Here is a 19,374-nt window from a genome sequence, read left to right as displayed (position 1 = left end):
GAGGCCTCCGGACTTCCCCTGCTGTGACCGCCGTGGGGGGTTAAGCAAGGGCCCCGGTGTCTGGACCCACGACGGCCTTGACTTGTGATCCAGGAAGTGAGATCAGTGGCTCCCAGCACTACAGTCCTTTTTTCTTTTCTTAAGAATTATTTTATTTATCATCATTATTTTTAATTTGACCAGAGAGAGAGAGGAAGGGAGAAAGCAAGGTGCCAGGCCCAGGACTCAAATCATGGTTGGCCATGTGAGAGTCCAACACCTTAACCACTATGCCACCTGCGGGCCCCCTCCAGTCCCCTTTACAGTAAACTTTTGGTGCTGCCCCCGACTACCCTGACACGAGGTTCACAGATAATAGAAACTGCCTCACTGTAACTGGTTAGAGTCACATGTGCTCCCCTAACTGAAGACAAGGACGGGTGCTCAGGCATCCTGCTCACGGAGACAGCATGAGGTGGTCAGTGCAGACCCCCTCGGGCACGGTCCTGGCCGCGGCCTCGCGCTGACTGACACCGTCTCAGGTCTCAGTGACGCAAATGCCGTGAGCAGCGTGGGCCTCAGGCTTGGATTTTTCTCAGTAGAGAACACCTCTTCACAATTTCCTCTCCGTATTTTTTTCTTTACTGTCAGAGAGTACATGCATGTCCTAGAGAGAGACAGAAGGCCCTCATGCAATGTGGTCATGCCACAATCCCTTTTCCTCCATTTCTCCTTCCTGTCAGGACTCTGGGCACACACACACACACACACACACACACACACACACACACACGCATCTGGTGTGTCCCTTAAGCCGCTGGGACTAGAACCCAAGCCATGGTCTGCCATGTGGGATCCAGCTCCGACTGCATGGCGCTAACCACTGTGCTACATAAACAGCCTGTCTCTTCATTTTATAATAATTGATTTCTAGGAAAATTCAGGGTATACAGAAATAAAAATTGTGTTTATATATGAAACAGTTTAGGTTTTAGGCTCAGAAAATTATAAGTAGGGTTTTGTTTGGGATGGGTAGTAACCTGAATTTATTGGGCACTGGCCGGTCAGACTGGCTGCTTCTCTGGAGGGGGAGGCAGCACTTCCCGGGAGAATTGGAAGTGCTGGTGGAAGTTTCCCGAAAGGGCCGTGACCTGGAATGGATTTGAGGGGAGAAAGCATCACCCCCTCTCCACATTCTTTCTCTCTCTGAATCCCTAAAGGAACCCTGCCTGTACTTTACAAGTGGGGAAACCAAGGCACAGAGAGGTTAAACGACCTTCCCAAAGTATCACAGCACCCAGCTGGGGACACAGGGCTTTCTGTCCTGGGGCCACATTCTTTATACCGTTTTAGTCCTGGCTTCACTTAGGAACCCATCTAGCCGTTAGAGCCATGCTTCCCTTTTCTGCAGAGCCAGACATTGGCTAGCAAAACGGCCTCTGGCAGCCCCTGTCCTTGCATGTCCACCCGTCCACGCGTGCCCGGCGAGCATTTCTGGGGTGCCTGCCGTGTGGCAGCGCCTTGCCTGCGCTGGGTGTTGGGTATGCAGGGGGCGAGGCTCAGCCCTTTCTGTGGTGGAACAAGGACTCGTCGCAAAAGTACAGCAGAGGGGGGCTGGCAGGTGGCGTGCTGCTTAGAGGCACTGGACTCCCACATGGATGCCCACAGTCTGAGTCCCGGACTTGGCAACTTGCTTTCTCCCTTTCTTCCCTTTCCCACTTTGTCTCTCTCTGGTCAAATTGAAAAATAATGATAATAAATAAATCTGCCTCTTTATGACTTGAGCTTGGTAAAGGGATGATAATGGGGTCCCCTTCTCCAAAGGGGATCCAGAAAAACCACCAAGGAGGACGATTCTAGAAGCTCCAGGGCTGAGTGATGCAGGGTGCAGAGAAGAGTTAGGATCCAGCCTTGAGCTTTTATGATTCCGCTCCAACCTGTTTTTCCCTTGAACTTCATGGGCGTACACACACACACACACACACACACACACACACACGTGCGCATGCACACTCTCACATAAGCACACACTCCCTTGGTCTTCAGTTGAGATATACTGCCACCACGTGGTAACTACATGTCTATGTTATCAGGCCTTCCGCTTTGCTCCCTGTTCTCTGGGGGATTTAACCATCAGCGTCCACACTTTACTGTGTACGGAGTAAATGTCTTAATATTAGGTGTAAGCTTATGGAAACACTAAAAATCATGGCTAACCTTTCTTGGGTGTGTTCACCGTCTCCCGAGCTTTCCCCGACTCAGTTCTTTTCTGCCCCACTCTTGCCTTTAGAGAACATCACCGTGGTCCCGGTGGCCTTTGAGTTAGGCAGTTAATTCTGTGTTGAAAGCTTCAACTAGTGACTTGTCTCTTCCCAGCGGCTCTTGAGTGCTAAGGCCTCAGGAGCCAGATCTGGGGGGCCCTTGTGCAGGCTGTCTCCAGGGCGTCTGCTTAGTGGATTATAGCTTTGCTTAAATATCTCAGAGGAGAGTCTTTCTTCCACAAGGAGAAAGGAGCCAAAGGAGAGAGGCAGAGTGCCTCAGTATTGCAGCTTCAAACTCCCATGGATCTGTGTAATCAGTTCCAGGGGACTGTCGTGCTTCACGTCCTTCCTGCGTCGAACTTCGCGTTTGAACCCGCAGCCCTTCCCTCGCAGTTCTGCGGCTCGGGTTTGGATATAACAACGCAGAGCCGACTTAACCCTGGCTAACTTCCCGGCTTCCCTTAGCAACCGTCTGGCCACTGGCGCCTTCATAAGGGATCATTTCCAGCAACAAGCGTTTGCTTTACCTGAGCTCCCTGATTACAGGCTCCTCTGCGAGCTGGGTTCTCCTGAGCTGCGGGTGTATTGGGCAGCCCAGCCCTGGAGGTCTGAGACCAGCTGCAAGACGACATGTAAGCAAACTGCCAGGTTGCTGATTTCCTTCTGGGTGCCGCCTCCCCCATCTGCACGCTTTCTCCCATGAGCTCCCCTTCCTGCGGCTGCCGAGGCTGGCATCCTCCTGCTGCCCTTTGGGGAAGATTCTAGCTAGTGGAGCCAAGAGATACTTTAGGGCACTGGGTAAGAAGCATGAGGGCCGACCAGCAAGGACAGAGCTCCTTTGAAACGCAGATAGCATAGCAGTTATGTTGCTGGACTCCTACATGGCCAACCATGGTTCAAGTCCCAGACCTGGTGACTTGAAAGTCACGTGTGTGTGTGTGTGTGTGTGCCCAAGACGTCAGGAGGAGAGTGGAGGAGAAGGGATGCCTATCCCCATGGGGAATGTTTCCTCACTGTGTCTGTCTCTGTCTCTCGCTCTCCAGCGATAGCATGTGCCCTCAGGGAAAAAAAAAACAACAAACTCTCATAAAGAAAAAGAAAAGATAGAAAAGGACAGAGAACCTTTGAAGGCAGGGAGCTGAGCTCAGTGCGCTTCTTGCCTCTATTGCTTTCGCTCCTCCAGAAACACGGGCGTAGGCGTCTTGTGTTGGGGCCGTGGCGTGGCGAGAGCGGGCCGGAGGGAGCAGATAGCATAGCAGTTATGTTGCTGGACTCCTACATGGCCAACCATGGTTCAAGTCCCAGACCTGGTGACTTGAAAGTCACGTGTGTGTGTGTGTGTGTGTGCCCAAGACGTCAGGAGGAGAGTGGAGGAGAAGGGATGCCTATCCCCATGGGGAATGTTTCCTCACTGTGTCTGTCTCTGTCTCTCGCTCTCCAGCGATAGCATGTGCCCTCAGGGAAAAAAAAAACAACAAACTCTCATAAAGAAAAAGAAAAGATAGAAAAGGACAGAGAACCTTTGAAGGCAGGGAGCTGAGCTCAGTGCGCTTCTTGCCTCTATTGCTTTCGCTCCTCCAGAAACACGGGCGTAGGCGTCTTGTGTTGGGGCCGTGGCGTGGCGAGAGCGGGCCGGAGGGAGTGTGCATCAGTGAGGTAGGCAGTGGCCGTGCCGCTCCGGCACAGCTCGGTCATGCTTTCCTCGGGGCACTGCGCAGAGGTCACCTGGCATGCTGGCTATTCACGTGCCACTGGGCTACCTGCTCCTGTCCTTGAAGGAAGTGTCTCACAGCTGTGCCCCTCCACGGTCCCCAGCACAGTGCCGTGTACCGTAGGAACTCAGCCACTGCTCGGGCTTCGGGGCCCAGAAAACAAGACGGGGCCCTAGACTTTGCCGTGCGGCATCGTTCGCTCACTTTCCAGTGCAAAGACCTCACTTTCCTGACAGGCGGCGCGAGACATCCTGAGGTGTCCCCAGGTGTGGGCAGCTCGAGGTGGCGATGACTCCACGCGGCCTTCGCCTAAGTCTCCATGCCTTTGCTCTGTTAGGCTGTTTTCTCTGCCTAACTTGCACTTTCTCAACCTGGGGGACGCCCCAGTTCCTCCCCAAACCCAAAGACCTCCACATTCATGGGTTCGTTTAGCTCCTGCTTCCTTACTTCATTCACTCATTCGACACCTATTTTCGAACCTTTGTCTAAGTCACGATGTGCCAGATGAAAAGGAGTCAAGCAAGCTGGCCTGCTTCCTCTTCCCAGAGCTTACGTTCTGACAGGCGAGCTGGATGCTCACCAGAAATGCCTTTAAACAGGACCAGTGGACGGCGTAATGGTTATGTTGCTGGACTCCAATGTGGTTGACCACAGTTCGGGTCCCGGATGCGGTGGCTTAAAATGTATGCCAGGCGCATGCGCATGCATGCCCAAAATCCCAAGAGGAGAGTGGAGGAGAAGGGATTGCGGCATGGCCATCCCCCCAGGGGGTGATTTCTTGCTTTCTATCTCTCTGTCTCTGTCTGGCAAGCACATGTGCCCTATAGCAAAAACCTCTCCAAAAAAGAAAAAAAAAAAAAAAGAAAACCACAAGGCTGGCTTCAGACAAGGCTGGCTTCGGCTTCCTCTCACCTTCCCGCCCTCAGTCCCTACTCATTGCCCATGCCGGTGTCACTCCTTAGCCTCTAACTTAGGGCCGCCCCTCTGCGGTGTATCTGCCCCCACACCCCCACCCCTTTCTCCTTCCCATCACTTCTCCATTAGGTCGTGGAAACATCGGGCTTCTTTTTATTAACATGGTCATTCAAACCACTTCCTTCCAAGTGGATGTTAACGGAACCAGTCAGGTTTCAGGTTCCCCTCAATGTCTGACCCTGCTGCTTCGTGTCCTAAGGCTGTTTTTATGGTCACAAAAGACCCTTGCTGAGAAAAAATTCTTTGGCCCACTTGCGGTGCCTTTCTAAAAGGAAGCCGGCATTTTTCCGTGTTCTAGACCTGACCTTGGTTTTATATGAAATGGACGGTGTCTACCGTGGAGCTTCCAGTGCAGCTAACGAGGGGTGTCATGGGGGGTGTCTTGAAGAAGTCACGATTGCTCTGGATTCGGTCCTCAGTGAGAGGCCTGCCGGGACGCTCTCTCACCTGTCCAGGCGTCTTGCATCCCAGGGAGGGGTGCGCTCCTTACATAGAGCATTCTGGAGCCCTGCAGCCGGCTCTTCCAGAAGGAGCCCGTGGCCTCAGCCTGTGTTGTTATGGCTGCTCTTCTCTGCTGAGCCGAAACAGCCCCACTTTCCCGGCAGCTGTGCGCATCCCCGTTTATGTTTAACTGGCGCGTGGTGAAGTTGAGCACTCGGAGGCTGGGGTACAGCCTGAGCGCCCAGCAGGGCGGGGTCTGCTGTCCTGCTCTCCTTTACAGAACGCGCTTCGCCTGGAAACAGACGTCCAGCCCTCCAGGGTCTCTCCTGGGCAGTCCCTCGGGTGCCCCTTGCCCCGTGTGGGCTGCGTGTGCACACGGGCTGTCTGGTTCAGAGCCGGAGGGGCCAAACAACCTTGTGTTTTATTTTGTTTACTGTTACAAAAGTAACGTCGTCTACTTCCAGGGACTTAGCGCCTAACACAGGTATGGCAGTATTTTACAAGCAATTCCATGTGCCAGTGGCCGCTGGCCGGCACGGAGGGCCTGGGTGCTGTGCTGAGAAGGGCCCTGAGGCCGGAAAGAAGGCCGAGGTTTTGGAGATGTCCGACGTGACCGCCCAAGTGTGTATCTGCTGCCCCTGGGCTAATTCAGCGATGCTTATGTTCAGTTAAATACGAAAGAATCTTTCCTTTTATTGCCTGAGGGCACATGTGCTCACCTGAGGTGGAGGGGAGAGAGACAGGGAGAGAGAGAAAGCTCCCCACCCCCAGTGGGGCGTGGACCACAACCCCTTCCTCCCACTTTCCTTCCCTTCAGAATTCTGGGCACACGCATGCATGTGTCTGGCGTGCTTTCAAGCCGCGACAGCCAGGATTCGAATGGCAGTCGGCTGTAGGGGATCCAGCTCCCTGTGCACTGTGCCTAACCACTGTGCTATGGGGGTTTGCCCTGAAGGAATCTTTTATTTTTATAAGGTATTTTTCTTTCATCTTTTTCTTCCATGAGTGAGAGACAGAAAGAGAGACAGAGATAAGTACCACCAATAAGCTCCATGCCACAGGCCACATCAGCCTCAGCCAGCCCCCAGATCACGGGCACACGCACACCCGTTTGTGTCAGGGAGGCTTCAGACACGAACCCAGAACCTTCCCACGGGGGTCAGCCTTGCAGGTGTCATACTCCTGCTGCACCACTGTCCAGGCCCTCAGGGTTTTTTTTTAAACTATAAATGGAAAGAAAATCCTTTTTAGGTAACTCCTTTCAAGTCTGTGCAAACCCAGAAAGCTGGTAGAGACCAGTGTGTGCGTCTGGACAAGGCTGCTCGTCAGTGTGCACATGGCGGACTTGCTTGACTGTGCTCTAACCCCATCCCCCGCTCCCCACCAGCCCAGAATGAGAAGGAAATTAACTGTGGGCTGACTGTGGCTGATGTTGGGGTCCACCTGTGCGAGACAGAGTGATACCTACAAATCTGCAAATATGCTGGGCTCATGGCAAAGGGGAATTCAGATCTCAGGTGCCTGGCCAGCAGGTGGCGTGGTGGTTAAGGTGCTGGACTCACATATTACCAACCGTGGTTTGAGTCCCAGACCTGGTGGTTTGCTTTCTCACTTTTCTCTCTGTCTCTGGTGAGTGCACAGACTCTATAGCAAATTAAAAAATAATACAATTAAATATTGTTTTAAAAAGATCACACAGGGTATTCAGGTTGCTCATCAGCCAACTTTAAGAAAAGGAGGCTATCCTGGATTATTTTATGGGTGTGGTGTAATCTCAAGGGCCTTTAAAAATGGAGAAGGGAGTCAGAGAATAGACGAGAGAGCTGGCGCTGTCAGAGGGCACAGTCCCACGAGGCTGTCTATGCACCACTGCCGGCTACACAACGAAGCAGAGGCCCTGGTGCCCAGGGACGTGGGCAGCCTCCAGCAGCTGGAAAGAGCAAGAAGGCAGATGCTCCTCCAGAGCTCCCAGGAAGAAACACAGCCCTGCCAGAACCCGGATTTTAGTCCAGTGATACCCATTTCAGGCTTTGGACCTACTGTGCTGTAAGATAATAAATTTAGCTTGCTTTAAGTGGTAATTTGTCATTGCCACCGCAGAAAACTAGTTTACCAACTAAATTGCCTCGGCATATTAAGAACCATGGCTAGTTAGTGCCGGGCACGGCTGCTGAGCGTTTCAGAGGCATTGTCTCAACTATGCAGTCATTCCATGAGTAGGTGCTGTCACTTGTCTTCTCTTTATAGATGGACATATAGAAGTTTAGTGACATCTAGGGCTGCCAGGTGGCATGGTAGGCAAAGCCGGGCCTGGGGAATATAGTTAAGGCCGCTGGACTCCCACATGGCCGACTGCGGTTCGAGTCCCAGACCTGGCAGCTTGTTTTCTCACTTTCTCTGTTTCTCTCTCACGCTCACTGGATCACTCTCTGGTCAAACCAAAATAAATAAATAAACCTAAATTAAATAATCTTTAAAAGAAAAAAAAGGAGTTTAGTAATAATAAGTGACTTGACTAAGGACACAGAGCTAGTAAGAATCAGAGCCAGGGGACCAGCAGTTAGCGTAATGGCTATGTCGCTGGACTCCCACATGGCCGACTGCGGTTCGAGTCCCAGACCTGGCAGCTTGCTTTCTCACTTTCTCTGTTTCTCTCTCACGCTCACTGGATCACTCTCTGGTCAAACCAAAATAAATAAGTAAACCTAAATTAAATAATCTTTAAAAGAAAAAAAAGGAGTTTAGTAATAATAAGTGACTTGACTAAGGACACAGAGCTAGTAAGAATCAGAGCCAGGCATCGAACCCAGGTCCCTGGGGTACCAAAGCTCGTGCCTCTGATCATAATGCCGACCCGTGCTGGTCCCTCAGCAGCCAGTGTTCTGGGCCTTGTTGCCTGACTGATTTCCTGGCCGCCTTTCTCTGCCGTGTGCTCGTCCCTGAATGCAGACCGCTGAGTGGGATGCAGCCCTTGCCAGTGCCTTTGCCGTTGACTTTGAGGGCTTCTCCTGGGTCTGCAGACCACCTCCCCGTGCCCCAGAGACTCTGCCTTTAGGCTCTGTCCTTAAGGTTGGCCTCTACCTCTGATCCTGACTGGACAGGGTGGGGCCAGAGGGACTACGGAACTGCTAGAATTGCCCCTTGGTGTTCGCTGCAGAACCTGCTAACAAAGAGCGTGATGGGCCTGAGAGAGCGCCAGGCAGATGGGCGTGGGTCCTCCAGGCCTGGCCGGGGTGGCCTGGACTGCAGTGCAGAGCCTTGGCAAAGGTGGGAAGAGGCCTGCCACCTCCGTCCAGCCAGCACTGGTGTTCAGGAGCCATGGCGACGAACATGCCTGCAAGCCTCGTCTGTGAGTCAGCGGTCCGTAAGTCAGTCTGCTGTGAACGGGTGTTTGCCGTCTGAAGACCACCCCCCTTGCTTTCAGTATATTCAATTATAAAAATATCAGTCTGGCATAAGTCTTCTACAGGCAATGTAATAGAGATAATATTTGAGACTATGTGTGGAAATACAAATATTAGATTTAACTTACAAGCCTTCCTACTTTGAAGGCAGGAAACTTAGCCTCAAACAAAGGAAGTTATTATTAAAAACTGTAAATTGATTCTTTCTTTTTTTTTTTCCTCCTTTAACTTTGTTAGTGGGCGTGTGTGTTCACCAGAGATAAAGAGAAGGAGAGAAAGCATCCCCCCGGGGCACGGTCACACCCATCCCTTTTCCTCTCTTTCCTCCTGTAGGGATATTGGGCATGTACACACATAGGGCTGGTGTGTTTCTCAAGCTGCTAGGTCTAGGCCTCGACCCTGCAGTTGGCTGTGTGGGATCCAGCTGCCTTAACCTCCAGGCCACAGCTGACCAGAGTCTTCCTCTTCTTTTTTATTTTTAAACATTGCTTTCCACCTAGGATGTTAGCCTGGGTAGAATGTACTAAAAGTAACTAGTATTAAAAGTGACCGCAGGTGGCTTTCACCAGCACTCCCCACACGCTGGGCCCGGGGCTGAGCACTGGGCCAGCTTCTCATTTAACACTCAGGACAAAGCGATAATTGACCTACGATTATTATCGCCGTTCTACAGATAGGAAGAGGGAAGTTGAGAGGATTTCAATCATTTGGGGCCCAAGTGTGGTCGTACGTGCTGCTAAAATGCTGTGCTCTGCAAGCTGGGTGCACATGGGAGGCCCAGGTTCAATTCCTGGTCCAACCCAAAGGCCAGAGGCAGTGGTGTGCTCCTGTAGTCCCAGAGGCCTGGGGAGGCAGAGTCAGGGACTGCGGGTAAAGGCTGAACTGGAGAATGTAGCAAGATCCTATCTGTTGGAAAAAAGAACCAGGCATGGCGGGCACGCCTGTGGTCCCTGCTGGGAGGCTGAGGCAGGAGGGTCATGACATGGCAAGATACTATATTTTTTTAAAAAGCAAAAGCAAAAACCCAACTTGACCCAAGATCATTATAGGCAAAGAGTCCCTAGGCCCGCTGCCATTGCCCTTTCTGAGTAGGAATTTGACCTTTGGTTGACTTCCTAGCTCTGTTACTCTGGTAGCCTGATAGGAGCCAATGTCAATGATGTTGCTAGGCAACACTGTTTCTATACAATGACCCCTGATTGGTAAGTCCCATTTGGAGCTGGGAGGACTGGATAGGAACTATAAATACCTGAAAGGGACCCCATCCTTTGGGCTCTCCTGAGAGCAGTGATTCTGACATGTCCCTTGTGGTGACTCTGGAGCCATGCCTCTATGGTTGCTGTAAGACATGTTGCTCCCACGAGGGACCAGCAGATGGAGAAATGGTTACCTCGCTGGACTCCCACGTAGTCGACCATGGTTTGAGTCCCAGATCCAGTAGCTTAAATCTCACATGGGGCACATGTGCGCGTGTGCCCATAATCCTGAGAGGAGGGTGGAGAGGAAAAGATTGTGTAGTGGCCGTCCCCCCCCGAGGGGCGATTTCTCACTTTCTGTCTCTTTGTCTCTCCAGCATGCACATGTGCCCTATAGCCAAAAATCTCTCTTTGAAAACAAAACAAAACATGGGACCAGCAGTTAGCGTAATGGCTAAGTCGCTGGACTCCCACGTAGTCGACCATGGTTTGAGTCCCAGATCCAGTAGCTTAAATCTCACATGGGGCACATGTGCGCGTGTGCCCATAATCCTGAGAGGAGGGTGGAGAGGAAAAGATTGTGTAGTGGCCGTCCCCCCCCGAGGGGCGATTTCTCGCTTTCTGTCTCTTTGTCTCTCTCTGACTTTCTGTCGAACGCACGCACCCTATAGCAAAACCCTCTCCAAAAAAATAAAATAAAGCAAAAACAAAACAAAACGACATGTTGCTCCATGGAACATGAGGTCTTCGAGGGCGGTTCCTGCTCCAAGGGACACAAGGTTTTCGCGGTGTTTCCTGCACCTGCCGGCTGTGGGTCTCATCTCTGCTGAGACCTGAGCTGCTGATCCGGTGCAGGGACTGACCCAAGTGAGAATGCCTCTTGGCGCTGCCCTGCGAGCTCATATCCTGCATCCTTCCAGCAGACTGGTGCCAAGGATGGCCCATCATCATCTTGGGAGTCTGACTGTTCAGCTGGACCTAAAAAGACAGCTTGGTGTTGGCCTGGTGGGTGTGTCATCATACGACCAGAAGTGGAAGAATCAAAATAGGAACCGTAATGCCCAAGCTTCTGAGCATCCCGTGAGGCACTGTCAGGGCGGCTCGAGGAGCCTGAGACTGTGAGGGTCACAGAGCTGGTACTTAGCAGAGCCTGGTTGTCGACTCCCGAAACCACACCCTTAACTTGAACTAGGTAAAGCGCAACATTCGAACAAGGCGTGTCGTTTAGGTAGAAGGAGTGTCAAAAGTAGAAAGACCTGTTTGTCACAGGTGCCTCACTGAGCACCGCCTCGATCATTGTACCCACCATTCACGTCCCACGAGCGTCACCTGAAGACGCTGGCGTTGGTGGCGTAGGTGGAGCGGAAGGAGGGCACGGGTATGCTTACTTTCACTGTTGCGAGTCCTCATTGTCTTTTCTCATTCTTTGTTCTCTCCCTTTTAAAAATATTTATTTTGAACTCCATCCAGACTTAGTAAAAAGTGCAGAAATACTCGAGTTCCAGCATACCTTTCCTGTGGGTTATCCGAATATCAGCCTCTTCTATAACCGTAATACAATTATCAAAGCCAGAAAATTATAGCAGTGGGACCAGCAGTTAGCGTAATGGCTATGTCGCTGGACTCCCATGTAGTTGACCGTGGTTCGTGTCCTGGACCTGGTGGCTTGAAACTCATGCCAGGCGCATGTGCGTGCGTGCCCAAGATCCCAAGAGGAGAATGGAAGAGAAGGGACTGTGGAGTGGCCATCCCCCCAGGGGGTGATTTCTCGCTTTTTGTCTCTGTCTGTCTGGCAAGTGCATGCGCCCTATAGCAAAAACCTCTCCCCCCAAAAAAATTAAAAAAATTCTTTAACCCACAAAAACAATCAGCACATTAAGATGAGGCTGACAGCGCGGGTCTGTCCTTGATGGAGTAACACGCTGGGTCCAGCCAGGGCGCTCTTCCTGCCCTGTCTCCTTCCACATTTTCTTTCCTACTTCTCTTCGTAACTTATTTACCTATCAGACATGAAGTCAGTTCTCCAGTTGAACTTCGTTGGTGGGAATGGCTGTGCCGTGGCATGAGCCTTCACCTCTCTGTCATGGTGACAGACTGTGTGTGTGAGGCTTGCACTCTGCTGTGACTAGCCTGGGAGATTGGGTTCTTGGTGATTCCAACTCCTGGGGCCTGTACAGAGGTGCTGAGGCTGAGGCCTTTGGGTCTTCTTGGAGGCTCCGTCACTGAGCTAGGAGTTTCTCCTCTCCTCGTCTCTAAGGCTGTTTGGCTTTCTGGAATTATATTCGTCTGTGCTTTGTAGTTGGAAGAGTTTCATGAAGACTTTCAAGATGAAGAGTTTAAGATGTTGGCTTGAGTCAGGGTCGGGAGGCTGGGGGTGGCGTTTGGGGAAAGGCTCAAGGGAGGGTAATACAGGGTCTCGGTCAAGTAGAGGGGAGTCCAGCTCCCAGAAGGGCACATGCTTGTAGACTGTGTCTTCCCTCTCAATTTTTTTTTTTTTGAGAGGTTTTTGCTATAGGGTGCATGCGCTTACCAGAAAGACGGAGAGAGACAGAGAGACAGAAAGCGAGAAATCACCCCCCAGGAGGGATGGTCACACCGCAATCCCTTCTCCTCCATTCTCCTCTCGGGATCTTGGGCACGCACACACACGCGCCCAGTGTGAGTTTAAGCCACCGGGTCTGGGATGCGAACCGTGGTTGACTACATGGGAGTCCAGTGACATAGCCATTACACTAACTGCTGGTCCCCCCTCTCAATTTTTTAACTCCATGGGGAAAATTTTCCATAAAATCATAGTTAAGCAAATAAAAAATCCCAAATAAGCGGAATTTATTTGGTCTTCAGTTTTTAAGGAAGAAATTAAGTATAAATTCTTTTCAAAAAAAATTTTTTAAAGTTAAAACACGTCTATAGTTGGCTCTGTGGCCTGATGGTTAAGGCAGTTGGGTCCCACATGACCAAGTACTTGAATCCTGGACCCGGCAGTTTGAGAAACACATGAGGTGTGTGTGCACGTGTGCCCACAATTTTGAAGGTAGGGAGAGATGGGAAAGAAGGGATCGTGGTATGACAGTTCCTTTGGGAGGGGGGCTCAACCAAAATGAAACCCTTCTAGGTATGTCTGAGGATCAGTCCCATCACCCACGCTCTCACAGTCTGGTAGAGAATCCAGGGTTGACAAGCACTAGGGGCTCGTGTGGCCTATTTTTCAAGGCTCATCACCAAGTTATCAAGGTATATGATAATCAGTGCAGTGTGCCCGCCGTGTCGGGAGATGGAAGCTAAAAAGGTGGAACTGAGGAGGTGGATTTGGGTTTTAGATGATACTTGAGGTGATAAGCATCAAAGCATAGCATTTCCTAATTTTTTTGGATAAGCTAAAAGACTAAAATATAAAAACATGAACAATGGAGTACCTTTTCCTGTCCCTTGTCCCCCAATTCCAGTTCCCAGGAGACCACTGATCTTACTTTCTTATGTCTCCTTCCAGAGTTTTTGTTTGAGTTTGCATAAATAAATAAATTTTTAAAAGAATCTTATTTTACCTCCAAAAGGTAGTTAGTGTATTATCCCAAATGTAAGGTTTCCTTACTATCTTGATTTTTTAGAGTTATCAGAATCTTCACGAATATGTATTTCTTTTTCTCTTTTGTCTCAAAAACCAATTTTTATTTATTTATTTTTTTTAGGTTTTTGCCATAGGATGCATGCACTCACCAGAGAGAGAGAGATAGAGAGAAAGTGAGAAATCACCCCACGGGGGGTGGTGGCCATGTTGTAATCCCTTCTTCTCCATTCTCCCCCTGGGATTTTGGGCATGTACGCACATGTACCCAGTGTGAGTTTCAAGCCACCAGGTCCAGGACTCAAACTGCAGTTGGCCATGTAGGAGTCCAGTGCCTTAACCACCATGCCACCAGCTGGCCCCAAGTCTCAGATTTTTTTAAAAATTAAGTATTATGGTCCCAGTTGTAACCCACTATGAACTCCTTCTGGAACCTAATCGTCTCCTCTTCCTCTCCAGGGGCAGCCGCCACCATGCAATCAGCATTTACCACCCCAGCACATTTTGTGTTACTGCATGCCATCCAGTAAACTCCTGTCTATCGGATTCCACTCAACACTATGTAGCTACGTTGATTAAAGAGGCTCCTCAACCACGCCCATGCCGGCGAGGCTTTTGATTTTAAATAAGATGGTATCCGTCTAACAAAGCAGGCAGTTCTGAAAGTTGCTGCTTCAGCATTGCCCATGGTGGAGGTTCGTCCTGGAAATGAACACTTGGCCTCGATCAGACGGTGCCTTGGGGACCACTCAGTCCCGGGTCCATCCTGCCGGAGCTGGGGCAGCAAGATTAGCCTTGGCCAGTGCCTCTTCCCAGGCAGCAAGGCTCCAATAGTCTTTTTTTGAAACATAATTTTCTTTTTCTTTACTTCTTCTCTCTTTTTTTTTTTTTTTTTAGAATTATTTTTATTTAACTTCATTTATTTGTTTATTTACTTATTTCGACCAGAGAATGGCAGAGCAAGAGAGAGAGAAAGTGAGAAAGCAAGCCACCGGGTTTGGGACTCAAACCATGGTTGGTTGTATGGGAGCCCAGTGTCCGGAACCACCATGCCACCTGCTGGCCCCTCCAATACAGTCTTTATAAGCATTGATTGTATAATGTTCCATTGTTTGAAGAAGCCACAATTTATGTTATTTGCTGTTCTAGTTTCTTTTTCTTTCTCCCTTGTTCTTCTCTCTCTCTCTCTCTGTTATGAACTATACTATACACTATGATGGACGTGCAGTCATGAGCAACTTCACAATGGGGAGATCTTCTGAGACATGCTTCTTTAACAAGCTCCTTATTGTGCAGACACCGTAGAGTGCACTTCCACAGCCACCGTGGTGGAGCCCACCACGCGCTGAGGCGTAGGGGACAGCCCTTTGCTCCCGTGGGGCCGCCGTCTATGTGGGCCACGTTGTTAGCTGCACGTGGCTGCATCTCAGCCATGTGGTTGAGCTCACCTCTTCCTTTTGAGGCCTGGGATCCCAGAAAGGGCCTGAGGGTCGTGAATGTTGCTGTCCTGTATGCCCCACACATTCTGGGTGTTCTTGCTGAGCAGGTGGATGGAGGGCCGGAGGGGTGCTCACATCTTCTAAGAAAGTCAGCGAACCTTGTCAGTTCAGCTGTAAAATCTCCTTGCCTGTGTGGAAGAGCCACGCATTAACTCAGTCTCCTTTCTTTCCTAGATGTTGAAATGCTTCAGGCCAGGACATCGAACCCAATCCCTGGAGACGGCTTCTCTCAGACCACCAAGGACTCTATGATCCGCAAGTTTTTAGAAGGTAAGTTGTAGCTGGAGCAGGGAAGCAATAGCAGAGAGAGAGACCAGCGCAGGGCATTGCCTGGTTCCCTGGGGGCTGTTCCACGCAGGGAATGGGCAGCGCATGCAGGGCGCAGAGGAGGGCTGAGAGCACTGCCCCCGTCTGCCCCGGCACTGCCCTCAGCCTGCTAGGCCACTGGAGCCCATCAGGTGGATAAACGAGATACCTCAGCAAGACTGCTGGAGAGGAAGAGAGAGGTGGACAGACAGAGAGACAATGAGAAATCACCCCCCAGGGGATGGCCATGCCACAGTCCCTTCTCCATTCTCCTCTTGGGATTTTGGGCACGCACATGGACCGGAGTGAGTTTTGAGCCATCGGGTCTCGGACTCCAGCTACAGCTGGGCACATGGGGGTCCAGCGAGGTAACTGCTATGCCATCTGCTGGTCCTTGTTTGTCTTTTTTATTTTTTTCTTTTTCTTTTTTTAAATACCAAGTACTTACCATGTACAAAGCATTGTTCTGAATGTTGGAACTGGGGACACAAGGTAAAATAAGACATGTTGGATGCCTGTGGGGGACTTTGCTTTCCTGTGACGGAGGGGAGTGAACGAGCAGCGCTGAGTCCGGGTGATGTTGCATAGCGGCTAAAGACGAGGACTCCGGTCGAAACTCAGCTTCCCTTTCAGCTGGCTGGGAAACAAGCAAGTGACGCAGCTCCTCTGGGCCTCAGTTTCCTTAGTTGTAGAATGAGATGACTGTTGTGGGGATTAAATGAATGATTGTACATTAGGCCTTAGAGGAGGACCAGGCACATGACAAGCAGTTAATAAAGATTCATTGTTGGGACCAGTAGTTGGCATAATGGCTGTGTCGCTGGCCTCCCACATAGTCGACCATGGTTCAACTCCCACACCCGGTGGCTTAAACTCATGCCGGGTACGTGTGCGTGTGTGCCCAAGATCCCAAAAGGAGAATGGAGGAGAAAGGATTGTGGCATGGCCATCCCCCCTGGGGGGTGATTTCTCGGTTTCTATCTCTCTGTCTCTCTCTGTCTTTCTGGTGAGTGCATGTGCCCTATAGCAAAAACCTCTTCAAAAAAAAAAAAAAAGATTTATTATCATTGTCATTGTTATTGGAGGTTTCAAAGGTGAAGCATGTTGGATTGTGTGGGTAATTCCTTAACCCTGTCCAGGGTTACTATAATGAGATTAAATGGGATATTCTTGGAAGATTTTGGTAAATGTTAGCCACTAAAAGTAATCATTCTAGGGGCCGGATGGTGACACAGCTGGCCCACACGGGAGGCTTCCAGGTCTGGCCCGGAGACCTTCCTGGGTGTGCTGGGCACGTGTGTGCCATGACACCTCGGGGCTGGGGGTGTTGTCCTTGTGTCTCTCATTACACTCATTATAGTGGCATCTGTTGATCAAGTCGGTAATATTGGACTGTCGGAAAAGTCATGACGCATGTTTGCACAGAAAAACGTGCCATGACTGTCTGATGACCCAATAGAAAGCAGAGTGCCGAGAGGGTGGGATGGGGGTGGGGTCAGTAGTTTTGGCCGTGAAGAGGAAGGAAAAGCTCTAAAGCAGGGGGAAACAAACCCCAGTCTGGCCAGCTGCCTCTTTTATAGATAAAGTTTTATTGGAACAAAGTGCTCATTCATTGAGTATTCGCTATGGCTGCCTCCCTGCTAAGGGGCACAGCTGAGTACTTGCAAAAGCCCTCATAACCCGCAGAGCCTGGAATTTTACCATCGGACCTTTACAAAGGTTGCCAGTCCCCAGAACTAAGAGTTTCCCTGAGAGGACCATCCTGGGCAGCCCTTATGACGCCCCGAGTAAGAGGTACCATTGTTACTGGACAGGCAGCAGCGACCGGCCCACCTGTCCTACCTAGGGCTTTAATGGCCTTCCTCTAGTCCTCGTGGGATTGATGGCTGGCTCCCAGAAGTGAGACTGAGCCTGGTGCTCACTTCCTTTTGCCGCTCGATGGGTGGCAAATGAAGGTGACATCACTGTTTCCTCGGTTGCTTTGCATGGCGTTCTGAGCAGGTGACACATGAGATGACACAGGGGAAAGTCCTTTGCCAGACAGCAGTGCTGAACAAATAAGCCACGACACTTGCTCTGCTCCTGGGCTGGCAGTCACAGCACCCGTTGGGCTGCCGTCTTCAGTCACCTTCCTCTGTGTTTCCAGGGAACTCAGTGGGAATGGCCCACTTGGAGAGGGAGCTGCGCCCTCTTGGGCAGGATGACGATGTTTATCACGTGGTGGATGACGATGAGGCCTTTTCTGTGGACCTGGCCAGCAGGCCCCCCGTCCCGGTGCCCAGGCCCGAGGCTGGTGCTCCCAGCAGTCACCAGCTGCCCGACAACGAGCCGTACATTTCTAAAGGCAAGTATGGCGGGAGTGGCACTCAGCAGGTCTCTCGGAGCTTCTCAGCAGGAGCTGCCTGGATCCCCCGGCTTTCTGAGCCCTCGCGCAAATGATCCTCTTCTGAATGGTCTCCAGTAGCTCCAGGAGACAGGGTCATAGCTCAGGGCCGACTCCGGAACTAGGCCAGGGGCCGCGATGGGATTCGGTGCTGGCCCTCCTGCATGTATTCGTCCATAGTTGCAAAACAGGTAAACAAGAACCCGGCAAGATTTTATCTCCTGAAACTCTTCTCTTTTTCTTTAGAGAAGTTTTTGCTATAGGTCACATGCACTTGCCAGAGAGACAGAAAGTGAGAGATCACCCCCCAGGGGGGATGGTCACACTGCAATCCCTTCCCCATTCCCCTCTCGGGATTTTGGGCATGTACACATACGCGCCCAGCGTGAGTTATACGCTGCATTTATGTATGTATGTATGTATGTATGTATGTATGTATGTATTTGCTATAGCGTGCATGTACTCACCTGAGAAAGTGAGAGGCAAAGGGGAAGTGAAAAAGCACCCCATGTCACAGTCCCCTCTCCTCCATTCTCCTCACAGGGTTTTGGGCATGCACACACATGCCCGGTACCCCTAAACCACCAGATCCAGGTCCTGAGCCATGCGGTTAGCCATGCTGTATTCAGCCACCCCAACCACCAGGCCACTGGAGGGTCCCCACACTTTACTTCTTCCATGAGTGAGACTGACACAGAGAAAGAGATAAAGACAGAGACACAAGGACAACACCCCCAGCCCCGAGGTGTCATGGCACACACGTGCCCAGCACACCCAGGAAGGTCTCCGGGCCAGACCTGGAAGCCTCCCGTGTGGGCCAGCTGTGTCACCATCCGGCCCCTAGAATGATTACTTTTAGTGGCTAACATTTACCAAAATCTGCCAAGAATTTCCCATTTAATCTTCACAGTAACTACTATCATACCCGTTTTACGCTGAGGAAGTGGGGGCTTGTGGAAGTCACTCCCACCGCAGAGCAGAGCCAGGATTTCGGTTCAGGGAGGCCGACCCCTCAGCCCTGGCTTTTACCCAGGCTCTCTCCTTACCTACGTTAATGAAGGGTGGGTTTGGGCTTCTCCCCACCTGCCCCTGAAACTTCAGTTAGGTACCGATGTCTTTTTTTTTTCTGCCAGGACTGGATCGTGTTACTATGGCTTCAAGCCTGCGGGAGTGTAAAAACTGGCAGATCTGGCCAGCCCTGGTGGTGCAGAGGGGAGGGCACCGCTGCGTGATACTAGCGGCCAGATTTCAGGTTCACCTGGACACTCTGGACAAGCCCCTGGTGCCCTGGTCCTGCCGGGCCGGGAGGCTGAGAGGAGGACCATAGCTTGGCAAGACCTGTGTCTTCCCTCCCCCTTCCTCTCTCAGTGAGTAAAATACACTTTAAAGGAGAAGAATTGGGGGACCAGCAGTTAGCGTAATGGCTATGTCACTGGACTCCCACATGGTCGACCGCGGTTCAAGTCACCACGGCGGCTTAAACTCACACCGGGTGCGTGTGCGTGCGTGCCTAAGGTCCCGAGAGGAGAATGGAGGAGAAGGGATTGCGGTGTGGCCATCCCCTCGGGGAGTGATTTCTCACTTTCTGTCTCTCTGTCTCTCTCTCTCTGTCTGGCGAGCGCACACGTCCTATAGCAAAAACCTCTCAAAAAA

General features: G+C 51.1%; 1 protein-coding gene across 2 annotated transcripts in view; it reads left to right on the top strand.

The window, feature by feature from the left end:
* The window catches only part of PIK3AP1 (phosphoinositide-3-kinase adaptor protein 1), a 129,880-nt gene that overhangs the window by 76,362 nt on the left and 34,144 nt on the right, over window positions 1-19,374 (top strand). For both annotated transcript variants that reach the window (XM_014591179.2, XM_006157331.3), the window contains exons 9-10: window positions 15,207-15,302; window positions 17,485-17,682. In XM_014591179.2, the coding sequence (XP_014446665.1) occupies window positions 15,207-15,302; window positions 17,485-17,682 (294 nt within the window). The remainder of the gene's footprint in view (window positions 1-15,206; window positions 15,303-17,484; window positions 17,683-19,374) is intronic.

The sequence above is a fragment of the Tupaia chinensis genome, unplaced genomic scaffold, assembly GCF_000334495.1.
Source record: "Tupaia chinensis unplaced genomic scaffold, TupChi_1.0 Scaffold000539_1, whole genome shotgun sequence".
Classification (NCBI taxonomy): domain Eukaryota; kingdom Metazoa; phylum Chordata; class Mammalia; order Scandentia; family Tupaiidae; genus Tupaia; species Tupaia belangeri.
This window is presented reverse-complemented; position numbering and strand designations above follow the sequence as displayed.